Genomic DNA, 24,240 nt, shown 5'->3' with positions numbered 1-24,240 from the left:
TGTGCTTTGAACCCTACCATTATTTATTATGCTTTGCTTATATAACACTCTCTTATTCCGCATAGGACATATGATGACTTAAAGGGACTGTCCGTTCCAAATCAATAAGTCTGCTGTCACTCTGTGTGACTGCAGACTTATGAATCCCCCAGCGCATACTGTGTGCTGCGGGGATTCGCCCGTTTCTGAGTCTGGACCGGAGCGTATGTATGAGTTATACATATTCCTGGCCAGTGGGCGCAGCCTCGCTTCCATACACTTGTATGGAGTGAGGCTGCAACCTCTAGCAGGCCCAATGCCCACCGGACGGCCACGTCACTAGACGGGGTGCAGCCTCGTTCAATGCAAGTGTATGGAGTGAAATCACACCCACTAGACGACTTCTGTCCCGGTAGTATGTATAACACATACGTACTCTCTGGTCCCGACTCAGAAACAGATGAATAGAGTAACTGCGAACTTATCGGTTTGGACTGGACAACCCCTTTAATATAAGATGACAATACCTCTTCAGTGCGATTCTGTGATGTACATGCAGTCTGACCTGTGGACATCAGGGTATTGAGGAGTAGCGCTCCATTATCTTAAACAGTCCACTGTTAAGGCAAGTCTGTCACCGCCAAAGTGCTAGTTAAACTGCATAAACATGTTTATAGGAGCTGTATCCTGTGTAAATATACCAGGCACATACAGTTTAACTTAATATTTGCTAAAAAAAAATCTACTTTTATTTAATATGCCACTGAGGGCTCTTCGGCGCATCCTTGACATTGCCTTTGTCTTGGTGCACCGTTATGTCTGAACCGGCTGTTGCTCAATGCACTCAGAAGTGTAGCAAGCTAGCAGCTTCATTGTCTCTTAAAGAGAGCTGCCGTACTCTTCCAGTTTCAGTGCCCATTAAAGGGAACCTGTCACCCCCAAAATCGAAGATGAGCTAAGCCGACCAGCATCAGGGGCTTATCTGCAGAATTCTGTAATGCTGTAGATAAGCCCCCGATGTAACCTGAAAGATGAGTAAAAGCGGTTCATTATACTCACCCAGGGGCGGTCCCGCTGCAGTCCGGTCCGATGGGTGTCGCGGTCCGGTCCGATGGGCGTCGCGGTCTGGGGCCTCCCATCTTCTTATGATGACGTCCTCTTCTTGTATTCCCGCTGCGGTTCCAGCACAGGCGTACTTTGTCTGCCCTGTTGAGGGCAGAGCAAAGTACTGCAGTGCGCAGGGAAAGGTCAGAGACGAAGTACGCCTGCGCCGCAACGTGAAGACAAGAAGAGGACGTCTTCCTATGAAGATAGGAGGTGCTTGACCGGACAGCGACGCCCATCGGATCGGACAGCCCCCCCCCCACCCCAGGTGAGTATAATCTAACCTCTTTTTCTCATCTTTCAGGTAACATCGGGGGCTTAACTACAGCATTCCAGAATTCTGTAGATAAGCCCCTGATGCTCGTGGGCTTAGCTCATCTTTGATTTTGGGGGTGACAGGTTCCCTTTAATAGACACGCAAACTGATTTTTAGACAGTGTTCACTCACATCAGCTGAACGCTGTCAATCAAGATAAAGGACTGTCTTTAATATACAAATAGGAGGAGGAGGGTGTAACGGTGCACCAACACATAGGCCACACCAAAGGTGTGCCCTCAAGTGCATATTAAATAAAAGTACAGTATATTTTCAGCAAATATTAAGTTAAATTGTATATGCCTGGTATGCTTTTTATAGAGGCTATTTCCGCTATATATGTGTTCATGCAGTTTAATTGGCGTTTTTGGGGTGACAATAACTAACCCCTGAAAAGTTAATTGCTCCATAGGTCGCTTCCAAACTTGAGATTCTACCAGCTTGTATTTTTGTTTTAAATTTTTTTATTATGGTGTACTTGTCCTACGCTACTACTACTAAACGTCAGTTTCATAATGCAATTAGTATAGTCCTGATTTGATTGGACACTTGAACAGTTTAATACAATCTCTTTTTTTTGTATATTTCTGTTTATCAAACATGAGTTTAACGAGCTGTATACTCATTATTGCTTGTTCATTTTTTGCAATTTAGATAAATGATATAACATTAAACTCAAGGTGGTTGAGTTGCTGTAGGCAGTCGGAAGCAAGCCACGTGAACACCTTTCTCTCCAGGGGAACTTGGAGATCCTTAAAACCTCCCCAAGGTTCTGAGAAGAGGCTGAAGACTGCTGGAATCTGTACTTTATGCTGTCTCGCTGTGCTTGTCACATGGACCCATTGCTTGACTAAGCAAATAATGTGTCAAATTGTCCAGTATTGTTGAGCAACCTTTTAAGCCTTTTGGACTATACCTGGTCTCAACGTATCGCCCATCAGTGTAGTGTATGGACTTTATACATTGCAGGGGAATGCATTAAATCCTTCTAGCCTGCAAAGATATAGTAAGTTATAGGCAGAGAGTACCACTTTCTAGTGAGTATGTAAGATAGATGCTAAGTAGTGTTTGCATCTTTCTACAACAACCACAAAGGATTAACAGGCCATTTGATAAGGTAAACTAATCTTTTGCAGAATATAAGCTGCAAAGACATGGGCAAAGCTAGATCTTTTTTTTTTACAACTGTACAAACTAGTTGCATATAAAAATCACATGGTGCGTAAAAATAATAATGCTTTCAGTAATCAACTGTAAATCTTCCTGTTTTATTTTTTATTTTTTTCTACAGAATCCAGACTCTAAAATGATGCAGATTAACTTGACTGGCTTCCTAAATGGCAAAAATGCTCGGGAGTTCATGGGAGAGTTATGGCCCTTACTTTTGAGTGCACAAGAAAACATTGCTGGTATTCCTACTGCATTTCTTGAATTAAAGAAAGAAGAAATAAAGCAGAGACAGGTATGTGTAATTTTGAGGTATTTATTTCCACACTTATCGTATTTTCAGGTGTATAAGACTGGGCGTATAAGACGACACCCAACTTTTCCATATAAAATATGGAGTTTGGGATATACTCGCCGTATAAGATGGGGGTCATCTTATACGTCCGGTGTCGTCTTATACGGCGTGTGCGGTCCGGATGGTTCCCAGGGTCTGGAGGAGAGGAGACTCTCCTTCATGCCCTGGGATCCATATTCGTGTAAAAAAAGAAAAAATATGGATATACTTATCTTCCGACGGCCCCCGGCTCTCAACGGTGCAAGCGGCGGCTTCCATTCCCAAGGATGGACGTCATCTCTGGTCCTTCACGCAATGCATCCCTGGGAACGGAAGCCGCCGCTTGCACCACTGAGAGTCGGGGGCCGTCGGAAGGTAAGTATATCCATATTTTTTCTTTTTATTCTTTTTTTTTTTTTTTTTTACATGAATATGGATCCCAGGGCCTGAAGGAGTCTCCTCTCCTCTAGACCCTGGGAACCATCCGGACCGCACACGCCGTATAAGACGACCCCTGACTCTTGAGAAGATTTTCAGGGGTTAAAAAGTCTTCTTATACACCGGAAAATATAGTACTTATATCCATAGAAGAAAGGAAAAGGGAATATCCAGCACGTCCATCCAATGTAAGTAAAATATCCAAAATTTATTAGAGCATTTTAAAAAACAATATTAAAAAAGAGAGAGAGAGACCCTCTGTGCCTGACGCGTTTCTGGCGCACCACGGCGCCCTTAGTCATAGGAACTAATACCATATAAATGAACAGGTTTATATATAGCAAGGAACCAATCACAGACATAGCAATCAATTACATTGAAAAAAGCTGCAGCTAAACACACATAACAAGACTTTTTTCTCCTATTTCAAATACATTGAAATTGCAGGAATATATACTTTAAATTGCCGCAAAATCTATCTGTTAGTTCAATATATGTAAAAAAGATAATTCCTGTAATTCATACCGTGTGGATGTTTAGTGTCTAAAGTCAGAATCCAAAAGGCTTCCCGCAGTGCTAATTGTTTCTTCCAATCTCCACCTCTAGGTGACTGACTTACCCTTTCTGTGCCAAAAAATGAAAAATCTGATAGGTCTCCTTTATGTACAGAAATAAAATGTTTCGTAGCCCCAGAATAACCTAAATTATTGTTATTTATATTTGCTATGTGTTCTGAAATTCTTTTTTTTTAATTTTCCTTGTGGTGTAACCTATATAGCAAATGTTGCAAGCCTTACATTTTATGCAGTATATAATGTGGTCAGAATCACAATTAATAAATGATTTTATATTATAAGTAACATTGTGATTCGAGGAAAAGGTAGTTCTTTTGTTGTCTGCAAATTGGCAGACATTACATCTGTTACCAGAACATTTGAAAAAACCTTTTATTGATAGCCATGAACTACCTTTTCCTCGAATCACAATGTTACTTATAATATAAAATCATTTATTAATTGTGATTCTGACCACGTTATATACTGCATAAAATGTAAGGCTTGCAACATTTGCTATATAGGTTACACCACAAGGAAAATTAAAAAAAAAGAATTTCAGAACACATGGCAAATATAAATAACAATAATTTAGGTTATTCTGGGGCTACGAAACATTTTATTTCTGTACATAAAGGAGACCTATCAGATTTTTCATTTTTTGGCATAGAAAGGGTTAGTCAGTCACCTAGGGGTGGAGATTGGAAGAAACAATTAGCACTGCGGGAAGCCTTTTGGATTCTGACTTTAGACACTAAACATCCACACGGTATGAATTACAGGAATGATCTTTTTTACATATATTGAACTAACAGATAGATTTTGCGGCAATTTAAAGTATATATTCATGCCATTTCAATGTATTTGAAATAGGAGAAAAAAGTCTTGTTATGTGTGTTTAGCTGCAGCTTTTTTCAATGTAATTGATTGCCATGTCTGATTGGTTCCTTGCTATATATAAACCTGTTCATTTATATGGTATTAGTTCCTATGACTAAGGGCGCCGTGGTGCGCCAGAAACGCGTCAGGCACAGAGGGTCTCTCTCTTTTTTAATATTGTTTTTTTTACAATGCTCTAATAAATTTTGGATATTTTACTTACACTGGATGGACGTGCTGGATATTCCCTTTTCCTTTCTTCTACTTCAGCTGAAATCACCAGCAGGTACGGCACCCACCAGCTACATTCATTTGCAACGGCTTACAGATGCATGTCTCGGCGTGTCAAGCTCCTAACCTTCCCTCTCTCCCCTCCTCTTTTTCTTGAATACTTATATCCATACTTTCGGTAAGCTGGTCATACAAATAAATCTGATCTGGCTGAGTTGTATGTCTCTTATGTGTGGGAATCTCGCAACTTGCTTGATGACCACTAGTGAGTCATATAAAAATTTAACAGGCTTGTTTCTTACATGCCACCAGGCATACTCTATTACCAGCGGTGTCTGTCAATATAGTGCTTCCCTCTCCCTATTGAAATAAACATGAAAGTGACTAGTCAGCAGAACATGCCTTTAGCTGACAGATTGAGCTTGTAATAGAGACATGTGGTGTTCGAGTAAAAATCAGACTTGACACTTGCCAATATAAGTCATTTGGGCTGTTCAAATGTCTGGTTTTCACAAAGACTGAATGTCTGTTTGAAAAAAAATTTCAGCATACACTGTTCCCTTCCATATATTGGATGAGAATTGACCATTCAAGTCTATGGTTTACCCCCCACCCCTTGTCCCTTTTCTTGGTTAAAATCGGTCTATTTTTCTTAAGCTCGTCTGAACCCAGCCTTAGGAACAAATCTTTTTGCTTTCAATTTCACAGCTCATTCACTTGTATCCCAAGTGTTTGTATGCACCCATACATTATAGTTTTAAAAAGATCAAATGAAAAATTTGTTTAAGGATTATGAAAAGTAATCATAAGAGAATAGTAAAGAAAAAAAATGTATACAGCCATACTTTGCACACTGATTTGGTATCTTCACGTCTATAACAACCCATACAATACATTTTAACATAATTTATGATGATCAGTTTATTCTCGCATATAAAATCACTGATCTTTTTACTTTTGTGACTTCTAGATTGAGCAAGAGAAAATAGCATCTTTGAAGAAGCAAGATGATGACCGAGATAAAAGAGATCGATCTAGAAGTCCAAGAAGGTGATTTGCAATTCTTTTGTTGCTTGCTTCTATGTTTTTTAATGTGAGCCTGATCTAAATCTCCTTTATTTAGGCGAAAATCTAGGTCATCTTCACCAAGGAGGAGATCATCCTCACCTCGCAGGAGGTCTCCTAGCAGAAGAGAGCGGAAGAGAAGCCACTCTCATTCACCACGGCACAAGACAAAAAGTCCCAGTCCTTCTCCACTTTTTGATAAAAGAGAGCCAGAAGTCCAAGAACCTGAAACATCACTTAAAGTGAAGGAGCCATCTGTACAAGAGGCCACATCCTCTAGGTAACTATGAGAGAACTCATTCTAACACGGCTAGATATCTGTCAAAAAATAAAGGAGTTCACCAGGGATTCAATTTAATATTTAGTTTTCAATTTTACTATAATTTCTGCAATAACATAATGACACTCTGTAATGATTCCTGGTGTTGATGTGCTTGTCACAGCAATAGTTATTCTAAATGAGTGGCTCTGCAGTGTAAAGAGTAGCAGCGGGAGTCCCTCGTGATGGGAGGTAGATTTTGAAGTATTTGAGGTAGACTGCAGTAACTGAGCCTAACTGGACTTGACCTTGTGTAGCATTCCTGATCACCATCCAACACTGAAGGAAAAATTAGGCATCATTAACTTGAGTTCAGAAGATCCACTCCCATATACCGTATATACTAGAGTATAAGCCGACCCCCCTAATTTTGCCACAAAAAACTGGGAAAACTTATTGACTCGAGTATAAGCCTAGGGTGGAAATGCAGCACTTACCGGTGAATTTCAAAAATAAAAATAGATCATTCTTGCCCCATAGCTGTGCCATATAGTGCTCTGCACCGTTCATTATTGCCCCATAGCTGTGCCATATAGTGCTCTGCACCGTTCATATTTCCCCATAGCTCTGCCATATAGTGCTCTGCACCGTTCATATTGCCCCATAGCTCTGCCATATAGTGCTCTGCACCGTTCATATTTCCCCATAGCTGTGCCATATAGGGCTCTGCACCGTTCATATTGCCCCATAGCTCTGCCATATAGTGCTCTGCACCGTTCATATTGCCCCATAGCTCTGCCATATAGTGCTCTGCACCGTTCATATTGCCCCATAGCCTTGCCATATAGTGCTCTGCACCGTTCATATTTCCCCATAGCTGTGCCATATAGTGCTCTGCACCGTTCATATTGCCCCATAGCTCTGCCATATAGTGCTCTGCACCGTTCATATTTCCCCATAGCTGTGCCATATAGTGCTCTGCACCGTTCATATTTCCCCATAGCTCTGCCATATAGTGCTCTGCACCGTTCATATTGCCTCATAGCTCTGCCATATAGTGCTCTGCACCGTTCACATTTCCCCATAGCTGTGCCACATAGTGCTCTGCACCGTTCATATTTCCCCATAGATGCTCCACATAAATCTGTGCCGCTGCTGCTGCTGCAATAATAAAAAAAAAATGCCATACTCGCCTTTCTTGCTTGCAGCTCCCAGCGTCCGGTCCCGGCGTCTCTCCGCTCTGACTGATCAGGCAGAGGGCGCCGCGCACACTATATGCATGATCGCGCCCTCTGACCTGCACAGTCAGAGCGGAGAGACGCCAGGAAGATGGAGCGACGCCCGGCGGCTGGAACGGGGATAGGTGAATATGCGATACTTACCTGGTCCCGGTGTCCGGCTCCTTCTCCCGCACAGCTGGTCTTCGGTGCCGCAGCTTCTTCCTCTATCAGCGGTCACCGGCACCGCTGATTAGAGAAATGAATGTGGCTCCACCCCTATGGGAGGTGGAGCCGCTTATTCATTTCTCTAATAAGCGGTCCCACGTGACCGCTGAACAGTGGAAGAACTGCAGCACCGAAGACCGTGGGACGGCAGGGGGAGCGCCAGGATCGCTGGAAGCAGGTAAGTATGCCTCAGCGCCCTCACCCCCTCACCCGCAGACCCTGCCACCCACCTTGACTCGATTATAAGCCGAGAGGGGCACTTTCAGCCCAAAATTTTGGGCTGAAAATCTCGGCTTATACTCGAGTATATACGGTAAGTCTTTTAATAAGAAGAATGAGAACTTTTTATCCCACATCCCAAGTGACACAGGGAAACTTGCTTAAAGGGACACTGTCACCTGAATTTGGAGGGAACAATCTTCAGCCATGGAGGCGGGGTTTTGGGGTTTTTGATTCACCCTTTCCTTACCCGCTGGCTGCATGCTGGCTGCAATATTGGATTGAAGTTCATTCTCTGTCCTCCGTAGTACATGCCTGCACAAGGACATTTTGCCTTGCGCAGGCGTGTACTATGGAGGACAGAGAATGAACTTCAATCCAATATTGCAGCCAGCATGCAGCCATCGGGTAAGGAAAGGGTGAATCAAAAACCAAAAACCCCCGCCTCCATGGCTGAAGATTGTTCCCTCCAAATTCAGGTGACAGTGTCCCTTTAAGGCCACATTTACCACCAGGTCAAAAGTGGCCATTTTTATTTACTATTCCCACTCCTCCCCTATGTATGGCATTTGTTGTTTATTTTTATATCAGCCGTACAGTTCCAGAGATATGGGTCTTTTAAATTAGTGCTAATTTTTATGTTCTTTACAAGTTGGTGTATTTGACAGGATTATCACCGGGCCTCTTCACACTGATGCAATTGTGACGCAAGTAATATGGCACGCGAACCATAGAGACCCCCGATTTAGCTCTTCTTTTTTTTTCTCTCTCTATTTCTCTTCCCTCCTAAAGATCTGTATTGAAAACTTTCTTCTCTTCCAGTGACATAGTTAAGGTCTCCAAACCTGATTCTGCACCAGATACCAAGGATGCATCGCCAGAACCAAATTCACGGAAAATGAAAGAGAAAGAGAGACATCGTCACAGATCTCGTACACGTTCAAAATCCAAGTCCAAATCTCGTTCCCCTTCCCATTTTAGACCACGAAGACGTCATCGTTCAAGATCCAGGTAGAATTCATTTTTTTATATTCCTTTTTTTTCAATTCTTTACGTTTTGGTTTGCCAATAGGATATTTATTATGTGGCTCTTGATGCATTAATTATATAATAGGTCCTACAGCCCAAGAAGGCGACCTAGTCCCCGTCGTAGGCCGTCTCCTCGAAGGCGAAGCCCTCCTCGCCGAATGCCTCCCCCACCTAGACACAAGAGAAGCAGAAGTCCAGTTAGACGGTAACTATTTGATACTGTTATTTGTTACTCCTATAATTTACAGTGCAGGGTTAAAGCTCCTGTAATGTTCACTAGCTATTGGAACCTTATGAAAAGATGGAATCTGTTCTCACTGCTTCCATCTTTTCTTTCTCGCCTCATTGGGGGACACAGGTAACCATGGGTGTATGCTGCTGTCACTAGGAGGCTGACACTATGCAAATAAAGAAGTAACTCCTCCCCGGCAGTATACACCCTCCGACAGGCACCAGGCAACTCAGTTTTTGCTTAATGTCTGTAGGAGGCGGACCTGGATCTAACGCCAGATCCGCATTTCTTTTACAGGGATTTGTTGTGTTTTATTAACCTTTTCCCCTTTCTTTTTTAGATACTTCTCTTCAGGGAAACAGGGTGCAGTTTTTCTCACCCTGTTTTCCCCCCTTTGAGCGACCGAGAGAGCAGTGTGGTATCACCCACATTGCACCCTCTCGGACCGGCTGGGCAGGACTTTGTCCCCTGTCACCCATTCCGGTGTTCAGGGTGACTTTTCCTCGGTGGCCAGTCCTGTCCGTTTCCCCTCCTCATCCCTCTCTTCGGAGAGGGCTGAGAGGAAGACGGTGGTCACTTCCAGTGACCCTCTCCCCCTGTTTAGGGGTCGACGCAGTCTTCTGCGCCGAAGTTCGTGGCGCGGGAAGGAGGACTTCTTCCAGGACCCTCTACTCTACAAGGGATCCTGATGTGTTCCTCAACTCCAGGTAGGGAATCTTCAAGCAACATGTACAGGACGATACCCCCTCCCGCCCTGCAAGCGATCTCCTCAGACCTTACCAGGGCCTCTGTTTAATAGGGGAGTGGGCTGCAGTACTCCTTGTTCTGGCGTTGGGATGCGCTATCGCCGCACACAGGCATTTTTCTTTTCCCTCCCTTTAATTCAAACCTGCGGGCGCATGCGCCCGCCATTTTTTCCCCCTTCTCCTTCATTCGGCGCCCGGCTTACACGCCCCCTTGCAGCGCCCTGCATTACCGCAGCCAGGAGTTCAGCGCTCTCGGGGACGTTTCTTCTGCTTCTCCCTTCGGCGCTTGTGCACGCCCACAGCGTCGCGCTGTTTCTGCGCTCTTCAGCCGACTTCCTGCTCCCTGTCAGCGTCTCCTCACCGTGTGGGCCAGAGGGATCTCAGGGGAACACAGGCACAGACTCCTGCGGTTACCGCTGTCGCTGTCCTGTCAGCAGGCTCAGCGCTACTGCTGTTTCGGGCTTTACTCCTCCCGGCAGTACTTCTCCGCACCTGGACAAGGTAATATCTCTACCTATGTCCGACCCCACTCCGGCCTTTGCCACTACAGCCATCCATTACGCCTGCGCTCACTGTACGAAAAAGTGGGCCTCAGGTCAGCCTTCTCCTTTCTGCTTGATAAGAAAAGAGAGGGGGCACCACAGATACCAAGGGATCCAACCAGGTCTATATGATATGAACCATTTCAAAAAAGAAGAGAAAGAAATAGAGCAAAAATCGGGGATCACCGGAGGCACGGATCAAGTAAAAAGAGCAAATTTTATTCAAAAGTGTATAGACGGACACAGAAAACCACATAGAGCACACATTAAAAACATTTAAAACATTGGTCATCCATGTGACCTATACATGGTACACTTAGGCCCAAAATGGAGCCATCCCCCTGTATGAGCCAACTCCCCAGTATCAATAGATCACAAATATAAGGAAAATCCTTACTATTACCGAGTGTGATGTCTATGTGAACAGCACCTTATTTTATCATACAAAGAAATATTGAAGATATTGATTAAAGAGAGCTAAATGGTAAGTACATATAGTCATATAGCTAGCACATTCAGCATGTGTCACAATGACTTGTAAGGAGATCCACATTGCCTAAATGCACCATGTTATAATGAAGGCAATATCCATGGTATAAACACATGAAAAAATGTCATCTAGACATGAACCCCAATTGCCATAGAAATAAATAAAGATACATATAGAGATGTAGATAGCCAGCCCAGCTGAGGGCACAATCAGGTTCAAAGACTAATATATCTATTAGCAGAGTAGGTACGAGACTCAATGTGCCAAAGCTGCAGAAACTCCCATGCTGAAGAGGCATACACACAGTTACCAGAGCCTCTGGGGCTAGATGACCAAAGCTCAATCACGGCATATAAAGTAAAGCCAGGGGCTGCTGGACACACAAAGGACCACCTGGGGAGTGGAGACAGGGGGTACGCTGACCCGACGCGTGTCGCCACACTCAGTGGCTTCGTCAGTCCTGCGTTCCTCCCATCATGTCAGCCCCTCAGGAAGCTCCTAGGTCTCGGGATGAGTGCACCCCCCCTCCCCTGGAGTGGGCTGTTGCAATGTCTCAATCAGTGTCTGACCTGACTAAGGTGTGTCAGTCACTGGTCCAGGCACTTGAACGTATCCAGCTTTTCTCTAATGCCACCAGTGCCACGAACACCTCACAGGCCGATTCGATCGCACCTGTCCAAGTCCCTCACAGAGGCAGAACGGACAAAAGAGACAGAAAAAGGGCCTTATCTAGATCCTTTTCCAGTTCCCTGGACCACACCGGTATTCCCCTATCTGCCAGTTCCCCCTCCTCGCAGGCGGACGTCTGGTCTGACCTATCCTCGGAATCTGACTCTGATGCAGATCAGACTTCCGGAACACAGGAGATGGTCAATAGCCTTATTTCAGCTATTATTCAGACGCTTGAACTTAAGGAGGATGAGGCAAGCTCTCAGGACGTCTCTGTTGCGTTTAAACGGATTAAACGTCCCTCTAGGGTTTTTCCTAATCACAGGGAGTTCGACAACACTACCTCTACACACTGGGAAAACCCTGGTAAGCGTTTCCCGGGCAGGAAACGACTAGACATATTATACCCTTTTCCCTCCGACCTTGTCTCCAAATAGTCCGAGTCTCCCAAGGTCGACCCGCCTGTGTGCAGGCTATCCTCTGACGGTTCTGTCTATCCCGGACGCGGCTACCCTTAAGGACCCCACGGACAGACAAATCGGGCATTAGCAATATCGGCATTTGAGGCTTCCGGAGCCTCCCTCTGCCCTAGTTTTGCCTCGTCCTGGGTAGCCAAGGCTGTGTCAGCCTGGGCCAAAACCTTGTGCAGGGGCATTTTGGCCTCTGCTCCTGCTGAGGAACTGTCTGATTTGGCGGATCAAATTTCTCGCGGGTAAATACCTCATGAATGCCTCCCTTGTTGCGGCGGCCTGCTCCACCAGGGCTAACAGCAACATTGTGGCCATTCACCGGATTCTTTGGCTAAAAGCGTGGAACGCTGACCCCGCTTCTAAAAAAAACCAAAATAAAACCCCTCACTCGTCTGCCCTTCCAGGGTTCTAGACTCTTCGGCACGCAGCTGGATCAAGTGATCTCGGACGCTACGGGTGGTAAGAGTACCTCCTTACCCCAGTCCAAGCGTAAACGTTCCTTCAACAGGAGGGGCCCTCAGTCCTTTCGTCCCTTTCGGTCCTTTGCCTCCACAGGAAACCCCAACCAGGACCGTTCTTCCTCACAAGGGGACCGAAGGAAGCCATCTTTCAGGCCTCCACCGCGCTGGAGAGCTAAGAGCCACCCCGCAAAACCATCTGGATCTAATAAATGACGGGTCGCCCCCACCTGGAAATCCCTCCAGGGTGGGAGGCCAGCTTCTTCTGTTCTCAGAGGTTTGGCTATCGGTAGTCGACGACGCCTGGGTCAGGGAGATCGTCACGTCAGGCTACAAAATAGAATTTTCTTCGCCCCCAGGAAGTCGTTTCCTGCTCTCTCGTCCTCTCAAACAGCCCTCTCATCTCCCAGGGCTTCTCCAGGCCGTCGATTCGCTCCTCGCCTCAGGAGTCGTAGTTCTGATGCCTTATTGCGAGCGATTTTCGGGTTTTTATTCAAACCTGTTCGTGGTTCCAAAAAATGAGGGCTCTCTCCGTCCAATTTTGGATCTCAAGCAGTTGAACCGCCATCTCCGGATTCGGCGCTTCAGGATGGAATCTCTACGCTCCGTGGTTGCGTCCATGGAACCGGGAGAGTTTCTGTGTTCCGTGGACATCCGAGATGCGTACCTTCACGTTCCTATTTGCGTACGGCATCAGAGATTCCTCCGGTTTGCGATCCAAGAACATCATTATCAATTCACGGCACTCCCTTTCGGTCTGCCATCTGCGCCCAGGGTCTTTACGAAGGTCAGGGCAGCTGTCATGGCCATTCTACGTTCAAAGGGGATTCTGGTAATTCCATACCTCGATGACCTCTTGATCAAGGGTCCATCCCGTCGGGATGGCAGCCAAAGCCTCCAGCTTACTCTGGACGTGCTTCTTCGCCTCGGCTGGATAATCAATTACCAGAAGTCTTCCTTGATTCCAACGCGGCGTCTGGAGTTCCTGGGCATAGAATTCGACACCTCTCAGGTTCAGGTCTTTCTCCCCAAGGAGAAGTTCCTTTCCCTTCGTCAGGGTGTCAGAGCACTAAAGAGCCCGAATCATCTGTCTCTCCGCCTCGCCATGAGGGTTCTGGGGAAAATGGTCGCTTCTATCGAAGTGGTTCCCTATGCCCAGTTCCACTCTCGTCCCCTCCAGCTGGCCCTTCTGTCTGCCTGGGACAGGAACCCACTTTCCCTGGATCGCCCGTTTTGCCTCTCTCCCAGGGTGAAACAGTCTCTCTCTTGGTGGACGCTGTCCACCTCCATTCTGCGCGGAAGGTCATTTCTCCCTACCCGCTGGCAGGTTATCACCACCGACACTAGCCTCCAAGGTTGGGGAGCGGTTTTTCTCCACCTCACGGCCCAGGGCCGATGGACTGCTCAGGAGGCGTGCCTCCCTATCAACCTCTTGGAAATCTGAGCCATCTTCCTAGCCCTCATCCGCTGGGAGTCTCTCCTTTCAGGGAAACCGGTCCGCATTCAGTCGAACAACGTCACAGCCGTGGCTTACATAAACCATCAGGGAGGGACTCGTAGCAGACAAGTCATGACGGAAGTGGCAACAATTCTGCGTTGGCCGGAGGGTCACGTTCCCTCTGTCAGCCGTCCACATCCCAGGGGTGGACAATTGGGAAGCCGACTTTCTAAGTCGCCAGGGCATCGTGGTGGGTGAATGGTCTCTTCTTCCCGCAATCTCAAGCCAGATTTGCCAGCGGTGGGGCATCCCAGACGTCGACTTGATGGCCTCCCGGGCAAACCACAAGGTTCCCCAGTACCTCTCCAGATCTCGGGATCCGCTGGCCGTCGGATGCGACGCTCTCGTGATCTCGTGGACCCAGTTCCAGATGCCCTATCTGTTCCCACCCCTCCCCTTGATCCCAAGGGTCGTAAAAAAGATCAAGACAGAAGGGGTCCCCGTACTCTTGGTAGCTCCAGATTGGCCTCGCAGGGCCTCGTATGCGGAGCTAGTGAACTTGCTATCGGACGTTCCGTGGAGGCTTCCGGATCGTCCGGACCTTCTTTCGCAGGGGCCCCTCTTCCACCCGAATTCTCGGGTCTCTGAATTTAGCAATATGGCCATTGAGGCCGCGGTCCTGAAGGATGCAAGTTTTTCTCATAGCGTCATCCAGACTCTGATAAGAGCAAGAAAACAGGCTTCCTCACGTATTTACCACAGATGTTGGAAGGCCTTTTTCTGGTGGTGTCAGGACAACAATCTGTTTCCTATGACCTTTTCTCTTCCATCCCTTCTCAGTTTCCTTCAAGCGGGTTTAGATTCAGGTCTTTCCCTTAGCACCTTGAAGGGTCAGATTTCCGCTCTGTCCATTCTTTTTCAAAGAGACCTGGCCTCCCTGCCTCAGGTGAGGACCTTCATCCAGGGGGTCGCTCATATAGCTCCCCCTTATCGTCCTCCTGTCGAGCCTTGGGATCTCAACCTCGTGTTAGACGCCCTCCAGCGTTCGCCCTTTGAACCGATTCAGGACATTTCCTTCTCGCTTCTATCCTGGAAGGTAGCCTTTTTGGTCGCCATCACCTCCATTAGAAGAGTGTTGGAGCTGGCGGCATTATCCTGTTGTTCTCCCTTTCTAGTCCTGCATCAGGACAAGGTGGTTCTTCGTCTGGTTCCTTCTTTCCTACCAAAGGTAGTTTCGGCTTTTCACATCAATGAGGACATTGTCCTCCCTTCCCTGTGCCCCTCCCCGGTTCATCCCTTGGAGAAATCTCTTCACAAGTTGGATGTGGTCAGGGCTATCTGGATTTATCTCTCCAGAACAGCCTCTTTTCGTCAGGCCGATCCTCTGTTCATCGTCTCGGAAGGGCGGTGAAAGGGACTCCCCGCCTCCAAGTCCACAATTGCTCATTGGATCCGTTCGGCGGTTCTGGAGGCATACCGTGTCCAAGACAAACTGCCTCCTTCGGGGGTGAAGGCTCACTCTACCCGGGCTGTGGGAGCTTCCTGGGCAGTTCGTCACCAAGCTTCGGCCTCGCAGGTTTGCAAGGCCGCAACGTGGTCATCCATTCACACCTTTGTCAAATTCTACAAGGTATACTCAGGCTTCTGCAGACAGGAGCCTGGGTAGGAGGATACTGCAGGCGGCGGTTTCTCACCGGCTGACCTAACTCCTCTTTTTCTGCAGAATATCACGCCCTAGGGACTGCTTTTGGACGTCCCATGGTTACCTGTGTCCCCCAATGAGGCGAGAAAGAAAGAGGGATTTTTGGTTCTTACCGTAAAATCTTTCTTGGAGCCTTCATTGGGGGACACAGCACCCTCCCTTGAAGTTGTACCGTGTTGGCCAACGGGCCGTTGTTGTGGGTTGGTACATAGGTTGAGTTTTATATTACCTGTTCCTACTACTGCTTTTGCACCAACTGAGTTGCCTGGTGCCTGTCGGAGGGTGTATACTGCCGGGGAGGAGTTACTTCATTTGCATAGTTTCAGCCTCCTAGTGACAGCAGCATACACCCATGGTTACCTGTGTCCCCCAAAGAAGGCTCCAAGAAAGAGTACCAAACGGTGAGTACCAAAAATCCTCTTTTTATTTGCCTGTTACATAGCACTCGGTGAGCGCTATGAAGTGGACAGAAGAACTGCTTCTGCCCGCATAGCAGGGTTGCTGGATCCTAGCACACCCAGCTCAGATCTGTCAGTGACACCTTCCACTGCAGACATTAGGTATTCACTCAACATTAACAATCTGAAGAAATCATTCAAGAATTTGTCTGAAGCATGAGCAGAAAAAAAAACAGAATTAGTTTTTTCTTTTTATTATATTTGCATTGCAACCCCCCAAAAAATATTTACATTTTGACAATTTGTCTCTCGTAAAAGAAAATGTCAAACAGCCATGTCAATGGGGAAAAAAAAGGCTGCTGAAGTGAAAAAAAAACCCATTACCATGACCATTAAGGCCTATGTATGCCTGATCACTAAGGGGATAATGTTAGTATGAAGGCCCCTTCACATTAAGCGACGCTGCAGCGATACCGACAACGATCCGGATCGCTGCAGCGTCGCTGTTTGGTCGCTGGAGAGACAGCTCTCCAGCGACCAACGATCCCGAAGTCCCTGGGTAACCAGGGTAAACATCGGGTTACTAAGCGCACGGCCGCGCTTAGTAACCCGATGTTTACCCTGGTTACCAGCGCAAAAGTAAAAAAAAAACACTACATACTTACCTACCGCTGTCTGTCCCCGGCGCTCTGCTTCTCTGCACTCCTCCTGTACTGGCTGTGAGCACAGCGGCCGGAAAGCAGAGCGGTGACTTCACCGCTCTGCTTTCCGGCTGACCGACGCTCACAGCCAGTGCAGGAGGAGTGCAGAGCACAGCGCCGGGGACAGACAGCGGTAGGTAAGTATGTAGTGTTTGTTTTTTTATTACTTTTACGCTGGTAACCAGGGTAAACATCGGGTTACTAAGCGCGGTCCTGCGCTTAGTTACCCGATGTTTACCCTGGTTACCAGTGAAGACATCGCTGGATCGGTGTCACACACGCCGATCCAGCGATGTCCACGGGAGATCCAGCGACGAAATAAAGTTCTGGACTTTGTTCAGCGACAAACGATCTCCCAGCAGGGGCCTGATCGTTGGTCGCTGTCACACATAACGATTTCCTTAACGATATCGTTGCTACGTCACAAAAAGCAACGATATCGTTAACGATATCGTTATGTGTGAAGGTACCTTAAGACTTGAGTTCTGCATCAGATGATATATGAGCTAATGATGTATATTCTTTGCTAGCTTTTTATTTTGGTTTAAAATATTGTCTTTTTTTCTCAAACATTCAGTAGGAGGCGTTCTTCAGCATCTTTATCTGGAAGTAGTAGTTCATCTTCCTCGTCCCGATCACCGCCGCCACCTCCCAAGAAGCAACCCAAAAGAATTTCCTCCAGCCCCCCACGCAAGCCACGCCGCTCCTCTCCATCTGCTAGTCCTCCAAGGAGACGTTTCAGACAGTCTCCACCTCCAAGCCCACCACAGAAAAGGCGGTCTCCCTCACCACAGCAGTTATCGCGTACAAGGAAAACTAGAGGTTCTATTTCACCTGCTCGTACTTCAGGTAAATCACAAACTATTGCCATTGTTAAAGGGAACCTGTCACCCCGTTTTTTGAGATTGAGATATAAATACTGTTAAATAGGGCCTGTGCTGTGCGTTACTATGGTGTATGTAGTGTACCCTGATTCCCCATGTATGCCGAGAAATACATTACCAAAGTCGGCGTTTTCGCCTGTCAATCAGGCTGGTCTGGTCAGGTGGGCGTGTTCACAGCGTTCTTTTCTTCCCCAGGTTTCCGTTGGTGGCGTAGTGGTGTGCGCATGTCCAAGGTCCGGATTCCCTGTGCCCACGTGAAGACACAGCGCGCGATCTGCGCTGTCATTCCTTTCATCGGTGCGGGCGGCCATCTTCCTGTGGCCGCGCGTGCGCAGATGTAGTGCTCTGCTGCACGGGGCTTCAGGAAAATGGCCGCGGGATGCCGCGCGTGCGCAGAAGAGATCGCGGCGGCCATTTTCCCAAAGCCGAGATGCAAACTCGGCTTTGGGAAAATGGCCCCGCGATCTCTTCTGCGCACGCGCGGCATCCCGCGGCCATTTTCCTGAAGCCCCGTGCAGCAGAGCACTACATCTGCGCACGCGCGGCCACAGGAAGATGGCCGCCCGCACCGATGAAAGGAATGACAGCGCAGATCGCACGCTGTGTCTTCACGTGGGCACAGGGAATCCGGACCTTGGACATGCGCACACCACTACGCCACCAACGGAAACCTGGGGAAGAAAAGAACGCTGTGAACACGCCCACCTGACCAGACCAGCCTGATTGACAGGCGAAAACGCCGACTTTGGTAATGTATTTCTCGGCATACATGGGGAATCAGGGTACACTACATACACCATAGTAACGCACAGCACAGGCCCTATTTAACAGTATTTATATCTCAATCTCAAAAAACGGGGTGACAGGTTCCCTTTAATAGAACGTCTGTAATCTTTTGTGTTCTGTGGATGAAGTTTTTTTGCTATCCTAATTTACATTAAGCTTTTGTTGTATTTTATTACAGCCTCAAAACACAAAATGGTGGAGAAGCGGAAATCTCCTTCACCTCCCCCAAAACCACGCAAAAGGGAAATATCGGAGTCTGGTAGGTCATGATACATTTGTTTAGTGTGACTCAAATCATCTATAGCATTACACATGAGCTCAATATTAAATACTGGTTCTGATTAGCCAAGAGGTGTCACTTAACTGCATCCACGTTGACAGTGCACATCACCGCTGTATCTATTCCCTTCACTGAGTTCAGTGGCCATGCCAAGGTAGATGTTTCAGGTCCACTTTAACCCTTTCAACCCCAGGTGTTTCTTTTAATCATCCTTCTTCCAAGTGCCATAACATTTTAAATTTATTTATCTAATTTTATCATGTGATTCACTAGAAAGCGGGGAAAAGATTCCAAGTGTGTTGAAATTGCAAAAATAAAAAAGTGCAATTACACTGGTTTTCATTTACCATATTCACTATATGGTAAAACTGACCTGGCAATATGATTTTCCAGGTCAGTACAAGTACGCAGATATGTATTAAATGGTATAAACCTATAAATTCCAGAGAGCATAATGCCCTATACCAATAATGCGTGACGTAATCAGTTTCGATATAAAACCAATTAATTTTATTCACAAAAATACTAACACATAAAACAACAAGTGTTGAGGATAAGGTGCATGACTACAAAGGACACCAACACAGGTATGCACACATTAAACAAAGTACAGGTGCAAAGAGCAACACCGTATAAGGCATATAATAAATAACATCAGGCTGGTAAAGGTGCATAAAGTGTGTGCACACATACAGGGTGGAGGCGGGGGACAAAGGTTTATGTAAAACCAGTAACCCTATCGTAGGAATAAACCCTGTCCACACTGACACCCACCCATATTGCAACCTGCCCAAACAAAATACTACAGTAAGACTGAGCCACAGACCAAGCGTAATGCTTACCCATGTTTGCAGTCCCCTATGTAAGGTGTCCTAATGATAGCCCCCACGCGCGTTTCGCGTTTTAGAGCTTCCCCAGGTTGCAATATGGGTGGGTGTCAGTGTGGACAGGGTTTATTCCTACGATAGGGTTACTGGTTTTACTTAAACCTTTGTCCCCCGCCTCCACCCTGTATGTGTGCACACACTTTATGCACCTTTACTAGCCTGATGTTATTTATTATATGCCTTATACGGTGTTGCTCTTTGCACCTGTACTTTGTTTAATGTGTGCATACCCGTGTTGGTGTCCTTTGTAGTCATGCACCTTATCCTCAACACTTGTTGTTTTATGTGTTTTGTATTCTTGTGAATAAAATGTATTGGTTTTATATCGAAAATGATTACGTCACGCATTATTGGTATGGGGCATTATGCTCTCCGGAATTTATAGGTTTATATTTATAGGGGAGTTTTGCCCCCTTCTTTTCCCCATTGGAGTGCAATGGACACGTCCTCAGTGTCGGTTTTGGATTGGAACAATCTCACCAATTGGTAAAGATGCAACATGGAGGATGCACCCTGCCATTCAGTCAGTCAAACAATCCAACAAATCGATACATGATTCCATAGACCATTCTTGTTCTTCAGGACCACCTCCCTACGCATTTCATTCCAACAAAAGGAAATCATGAGGGGATAGGACGGTCAAGCAGTGGTCTTCATGATGAAATGCTCAGCCATCATTAGCATTCACATAGAGTCCAGCATCGATGATGGGCTCTATGTGAATGCTAATGATGGCTCAGCATTTCATCATGAAGACCACTGCTTGACCGTGGTCTTCATGATGAAATATAATAATTTATATTATTGCACCCCATATCTTTATTTTTGCTAGTACATTATAGTGATCATCAGTGGTACTGATTCGTTTTCACATATTTGAGCAAAAGTATATCGGTACAGACAGCAATATCAGTATATTTCTCCTACGCCTCATTGGGGGACACAGGACCATGGGTGTTATGCTGCTGCCACTAGGAGGACACTAAGTAAACAAAAGATTAACTCCTCCTCTGCAGTATACACCCCTTCACTGGCTACAATTTCACCAGTTCTTGCTTAGTGTCTGTAGGAGGCACTTGGGTCTGTTTTCAGACCCCAACTTTCTTGTTTTTTATTTTAATTTTTATTTTAATTCTTGATTTTAATTTTACCCAACGGAGTGAAGGGGGCGACGGGTCCTTTTTTTATAGGGCCCGCTCTCCCCCGAACCAACAACAGGCAAGCATGGCGAGTATACCTCCCCGTCCCTCTCCTGCGACGTCTGTGGCAAATTTTGCTGGGGCAAATTATTGCTGGGACAACGGTTCCATCCTTGGTCCCGATTTCCCCCCACTACCCCTCTCCCTGCAGCGAGCACATAGAGCCCTGCTCTCATGTACCTCTCCGGGGCACGACAGAGGAAGATCCACAAAGCCCCAAGACAAACCCCTTTTTGGGGATGAGGACGCATCAGGGGCCTCTCCATCCCCCATCCAGGGTGCATGGATTGAGTGCGCACCCTCACAGGACAGGAGGTCCTGCGACGCTGTGAGTATACAATCTCCCTGCGCCCCCACTCTGCGGCAGCGATGCGGTCCGGGTCCCTGGGGAGAGGCGCCGTCAGCCATGGTCAGCGGTGGTAAGCAGCGCTCCGTCGCGGCCGCCGCCGGGCAGGCCAGAAATTTAGTCCCCGGCTTTTCAGCCGGAGTAGGCCGCAGTGGTATGCAGCACTCCTTGCGGCCACCGCCGCACATCGCCGGGCAGGCCAAAAATTTAGTCCCTGGCTTTTCAGCCGGAGTAGGCCGCAATGGGCAGATCCCTCCCACGGCCGTAACCCCGCCCCCTATTTCGGCGCTTCTCGTCTGGGACGAGAGGCGCCCTGCAGATCTCGGGGGTCATATTGCTCTACCTCCCTGCAAGGAGCCCACGCGTCCACAGCTCTCCAGAACCGCCACGGCTAATTCCCGGGGACACAGGCACAGGATCGTGGGTAAGCTGCTTCAAGAAAGCTTAACCCCTTCCCTGCGTACACTGCCCGCTCTGTCTCCAAAGACACTATGTCTCAATCCAAGGAGACTAAAAAGGGAAACAAGCACACAGTATTTTGTATGTGCCACTTGCAATGCGGCCCTGCCCCGAGCTCACACTAGCCCTTTGTGTGCGTATTGTGTCCTGGCCCCTGCGCAGCCGCCTCCCGCCGATGCCGCCACCGATGCCGCCGACCCTGTGGAGCCTAGTCTCCCTGAGTGGGCAGCTTCTCTGTCACGATCTATGGATTTTCTAGTCAGGGCGGTTGATTCCCTCCAGGGCCCCCCCTCAGGTCAGTCCGCGGTGGATACGGGCGACGGTACGGATCCGTCCACCAGCAGGGGGCGCACGCTATCTCCTCCTTCTCGGGGTTCCAGAAAACGGGCCCATGTTTCTTCCCCTGACCACGGGCCAGCTGGTTTTTCAGCGTCGGCGACCTCTGCGTCCCGGTCCCCTTCCCCAGACAACCCGAACGACTCTGAATATGAGGTTACCCCTCCATAGAGAGAGAGAATTTTAGTCTAAGAAGAGGTTTCACAGGTACCCATTCAGATGGAGATGTTTATTCTCAGCGAGGAAAGGCAAGTTTAGGACCTGGTATAAGAGAGATGCCGTAAAGTGGCTACCAGGTACACATAAAATTGGCAATTTTTATGCGCTAAACGCTCTCATTTTTCATATTTCTAGTGCAGTAATGCAGTTCAATTTTCGTGTTTCTTGTTTGCATGTTTTAGCGCTGCAGTGTGCTGCCTTATTTACTTGACTACATATTTGTTTTGGTAGTGAGCTTTCACTGGGGGACACAGCACCCTCCCTAACTGTTTATACCATTATTTGGTCTATGTGCCTTCGTTGTTGGATTGGTACATATGTCGCACCATTATTTGGTCTATGTGTCTTCGTTGTTGGATTGGTACATATGTTGAGTTTTTTGGTTGCTTCTCCTACTGCTCTAACACTAAAGGTACCGTCACACTAAGCGACGCTGCATCGATACCGACAACGATCCGGATCGCTGCAGCGTCGCTGTTTGGTCGCTGGAGAGCTGTCACACAGACAGCTCTCCAGCGACCAACGATGCCGGTAACCAGGGTAAACATCGGGTTACTAAGCGCAGGGCCGCGCTTAGTAACCTGATGTTTACCCTGGTTACCATCGTTAAAGTAAAAAAACAAACACTACATACTTACCTACCGCTGTCTGTCCTCGGCGCTGTGCTTCTCTGGTCTGGCTGTGAGCACAGCGGCCGGAAAGCAGAGCGGTGACGTCACGGCTCTGCTTTCCGGCTGCCCGGCGCTCACAGCCAGAGCAGAGAAGCAGAGCGCCGAGGACAGACAGCGGTAGGTAAGTATGTAGTGTTTGTTTTTTTACTTTAACGATGGTAACCAGGGTAAACATCGGGTTACTAAGCGCGTACCTGCGCTTAGTAACCCGATGTTTACCCTGGTTACCAGCGAAGACATCGCTGAATCGGTGTCACACACACCGATTCAGCGATGTCAGCGGGAGAGCCAGTGACGAAATAAAGTTCTGGACTTTCTTCCCCGACCAGCGATCTCCCAGCAGGGGCCTGATCGCTGCTGCCTGTCACACTGGACGATATCGCTAGCCAGGACGCTGCAACGTCACGGATCGCTAGCGATATCGTCTAGTTAATAACTAGAGCGGGGGCACCACATAGGAAACGGGGATCCAACCTGGTCTATACTATACTAAGCCATGAAAAAACAACACAAGAAATAGACCATAAAAGGGGATCACCCAAGGCAATGGATTAAATATGAAAATTACAAATTTTATTAGAATAACACTCATGGACATAGGAAACAACCACATGGAGCACACAATTAAAAGCATTTAAAATTGGTCACACATAGGACCTAGAAACATGAACAAATGGCCCATAATAGAACCCTCCTCCTAGATGCGATCCCTCCCCAAACACACTGTAATGGCTAATAATAATATATAGTACAGTGTAAGATGTCTGCATGAACAGCACTATTGGAATATAGGGTAAAGCAACACAACCTAAGAAGTATAGTTGTGACCATGATATATAATGCACCAGTCTGAATACCTCACACCAGCAGGATTACCTATGTAACACAAATAAGCAGATATGCAAAAAAAAAAAAAAAAAAAAAAAAAAACCTTTTTGCAATAACATAAGACATAGACAAAAGCTTAATAAAGCATACACAGTGAATCAGATTGATCCCAAACCACACATATAGCATGTAGGTCTACTCCATTAAGGTATAGAGTTGTATATAATGCAACGTTAGTTGTGTAGCGCTTCCACTGGTCTAGTCTAACGTGGTATATAACCTGTGCCATTAAGTTGCAAAAGCTCCCATAGTAAGGGAAATAAAAAGATCTGCTGAGGAGTGAGGATTCAGATCACCAATAACAAGAAACCAGTATGCAAACCCAGGAGCTGTTCAAGCTCTGTACATAGCCAAGGGGGGTATCAACAGGAGGAGCAGAGACCCTACGCGTGTCGCCACACCAGTGGCTTCGTCAGGGGT

General features: G+C 47.0%; 1 protein-coding gene across 14 annotated transcripts in view; it reads left to right on the top strand.

The window, feature by feature from the left end:
* The window catches only part of SRRM1 (serine and arginine repetitive matrix 1), a 98,226-nt gene that overhangs the window by 41,167 nt on the left and 32,819 nt on the right, over positions 1 to 24,240 (top strand). For 7 of the 14 annotated variants that reach the window (XM_069756925.1, XM_069756928.1, XM_069756927.1 and 4 more), the window contains 7 exons: positions 2,691 to 2,861; positions 5,973 to 6,052; positions 6,126 to 6,347; positions 8,813 to 9,001; positions 9,105 to 9,224; positions 17,443 to 17,714; positions 18,714 to 18,794. In XM_069756925.1, coding sequence (XP_069613026.1) covers positions 2,691 to 2,861; positions 5,973 to 6,052; positions 6,126 to 6,347; positions 8,813 to 9,001; positions 9,105 to 9,224; positions 17,443 to 17,714; positions 18,714 to 18,794 — 1,135 coding nt within the window. Of the gene's footprint in view, positions 1 to 2,053; positions 2,862 to 5,972; positions 6,053 to 6,125; positions 6,348 to 8,812; positions 9,002 to 9,104; positions 9,225 to 17,442; positions 17,715 to 18,713; positions 18,795 to 24,240 lie in introns of all 14 variants that reach the window. The other 7 variants (XM_069756932.1, XM_069756934.1, XM_069756930.1 and 4 more) reach the window with 2 other exon arrangements.

Source organism: Ranitomeya imitator, chromosome 3 (genome assembly GCF_032444005.1).
Source record: "Ranitomeya imitator isolate aRanImi1 chromosome 3, aRanImi1.pri, whole genome shotgun sequence".
Taxonomy (NCBI): domain Eukaryota; kingdom Metazoa; phylum Chordata; class Amphibia; order Anura; family Dendrobatidae; genus Ranitomeya; species Ranitomeya imitator.
The sequence above is the reverse complement of the archived record's forward strand: the minus strand, read 5'-3'. Positions and strand labels throughout refer to the sequence as shown.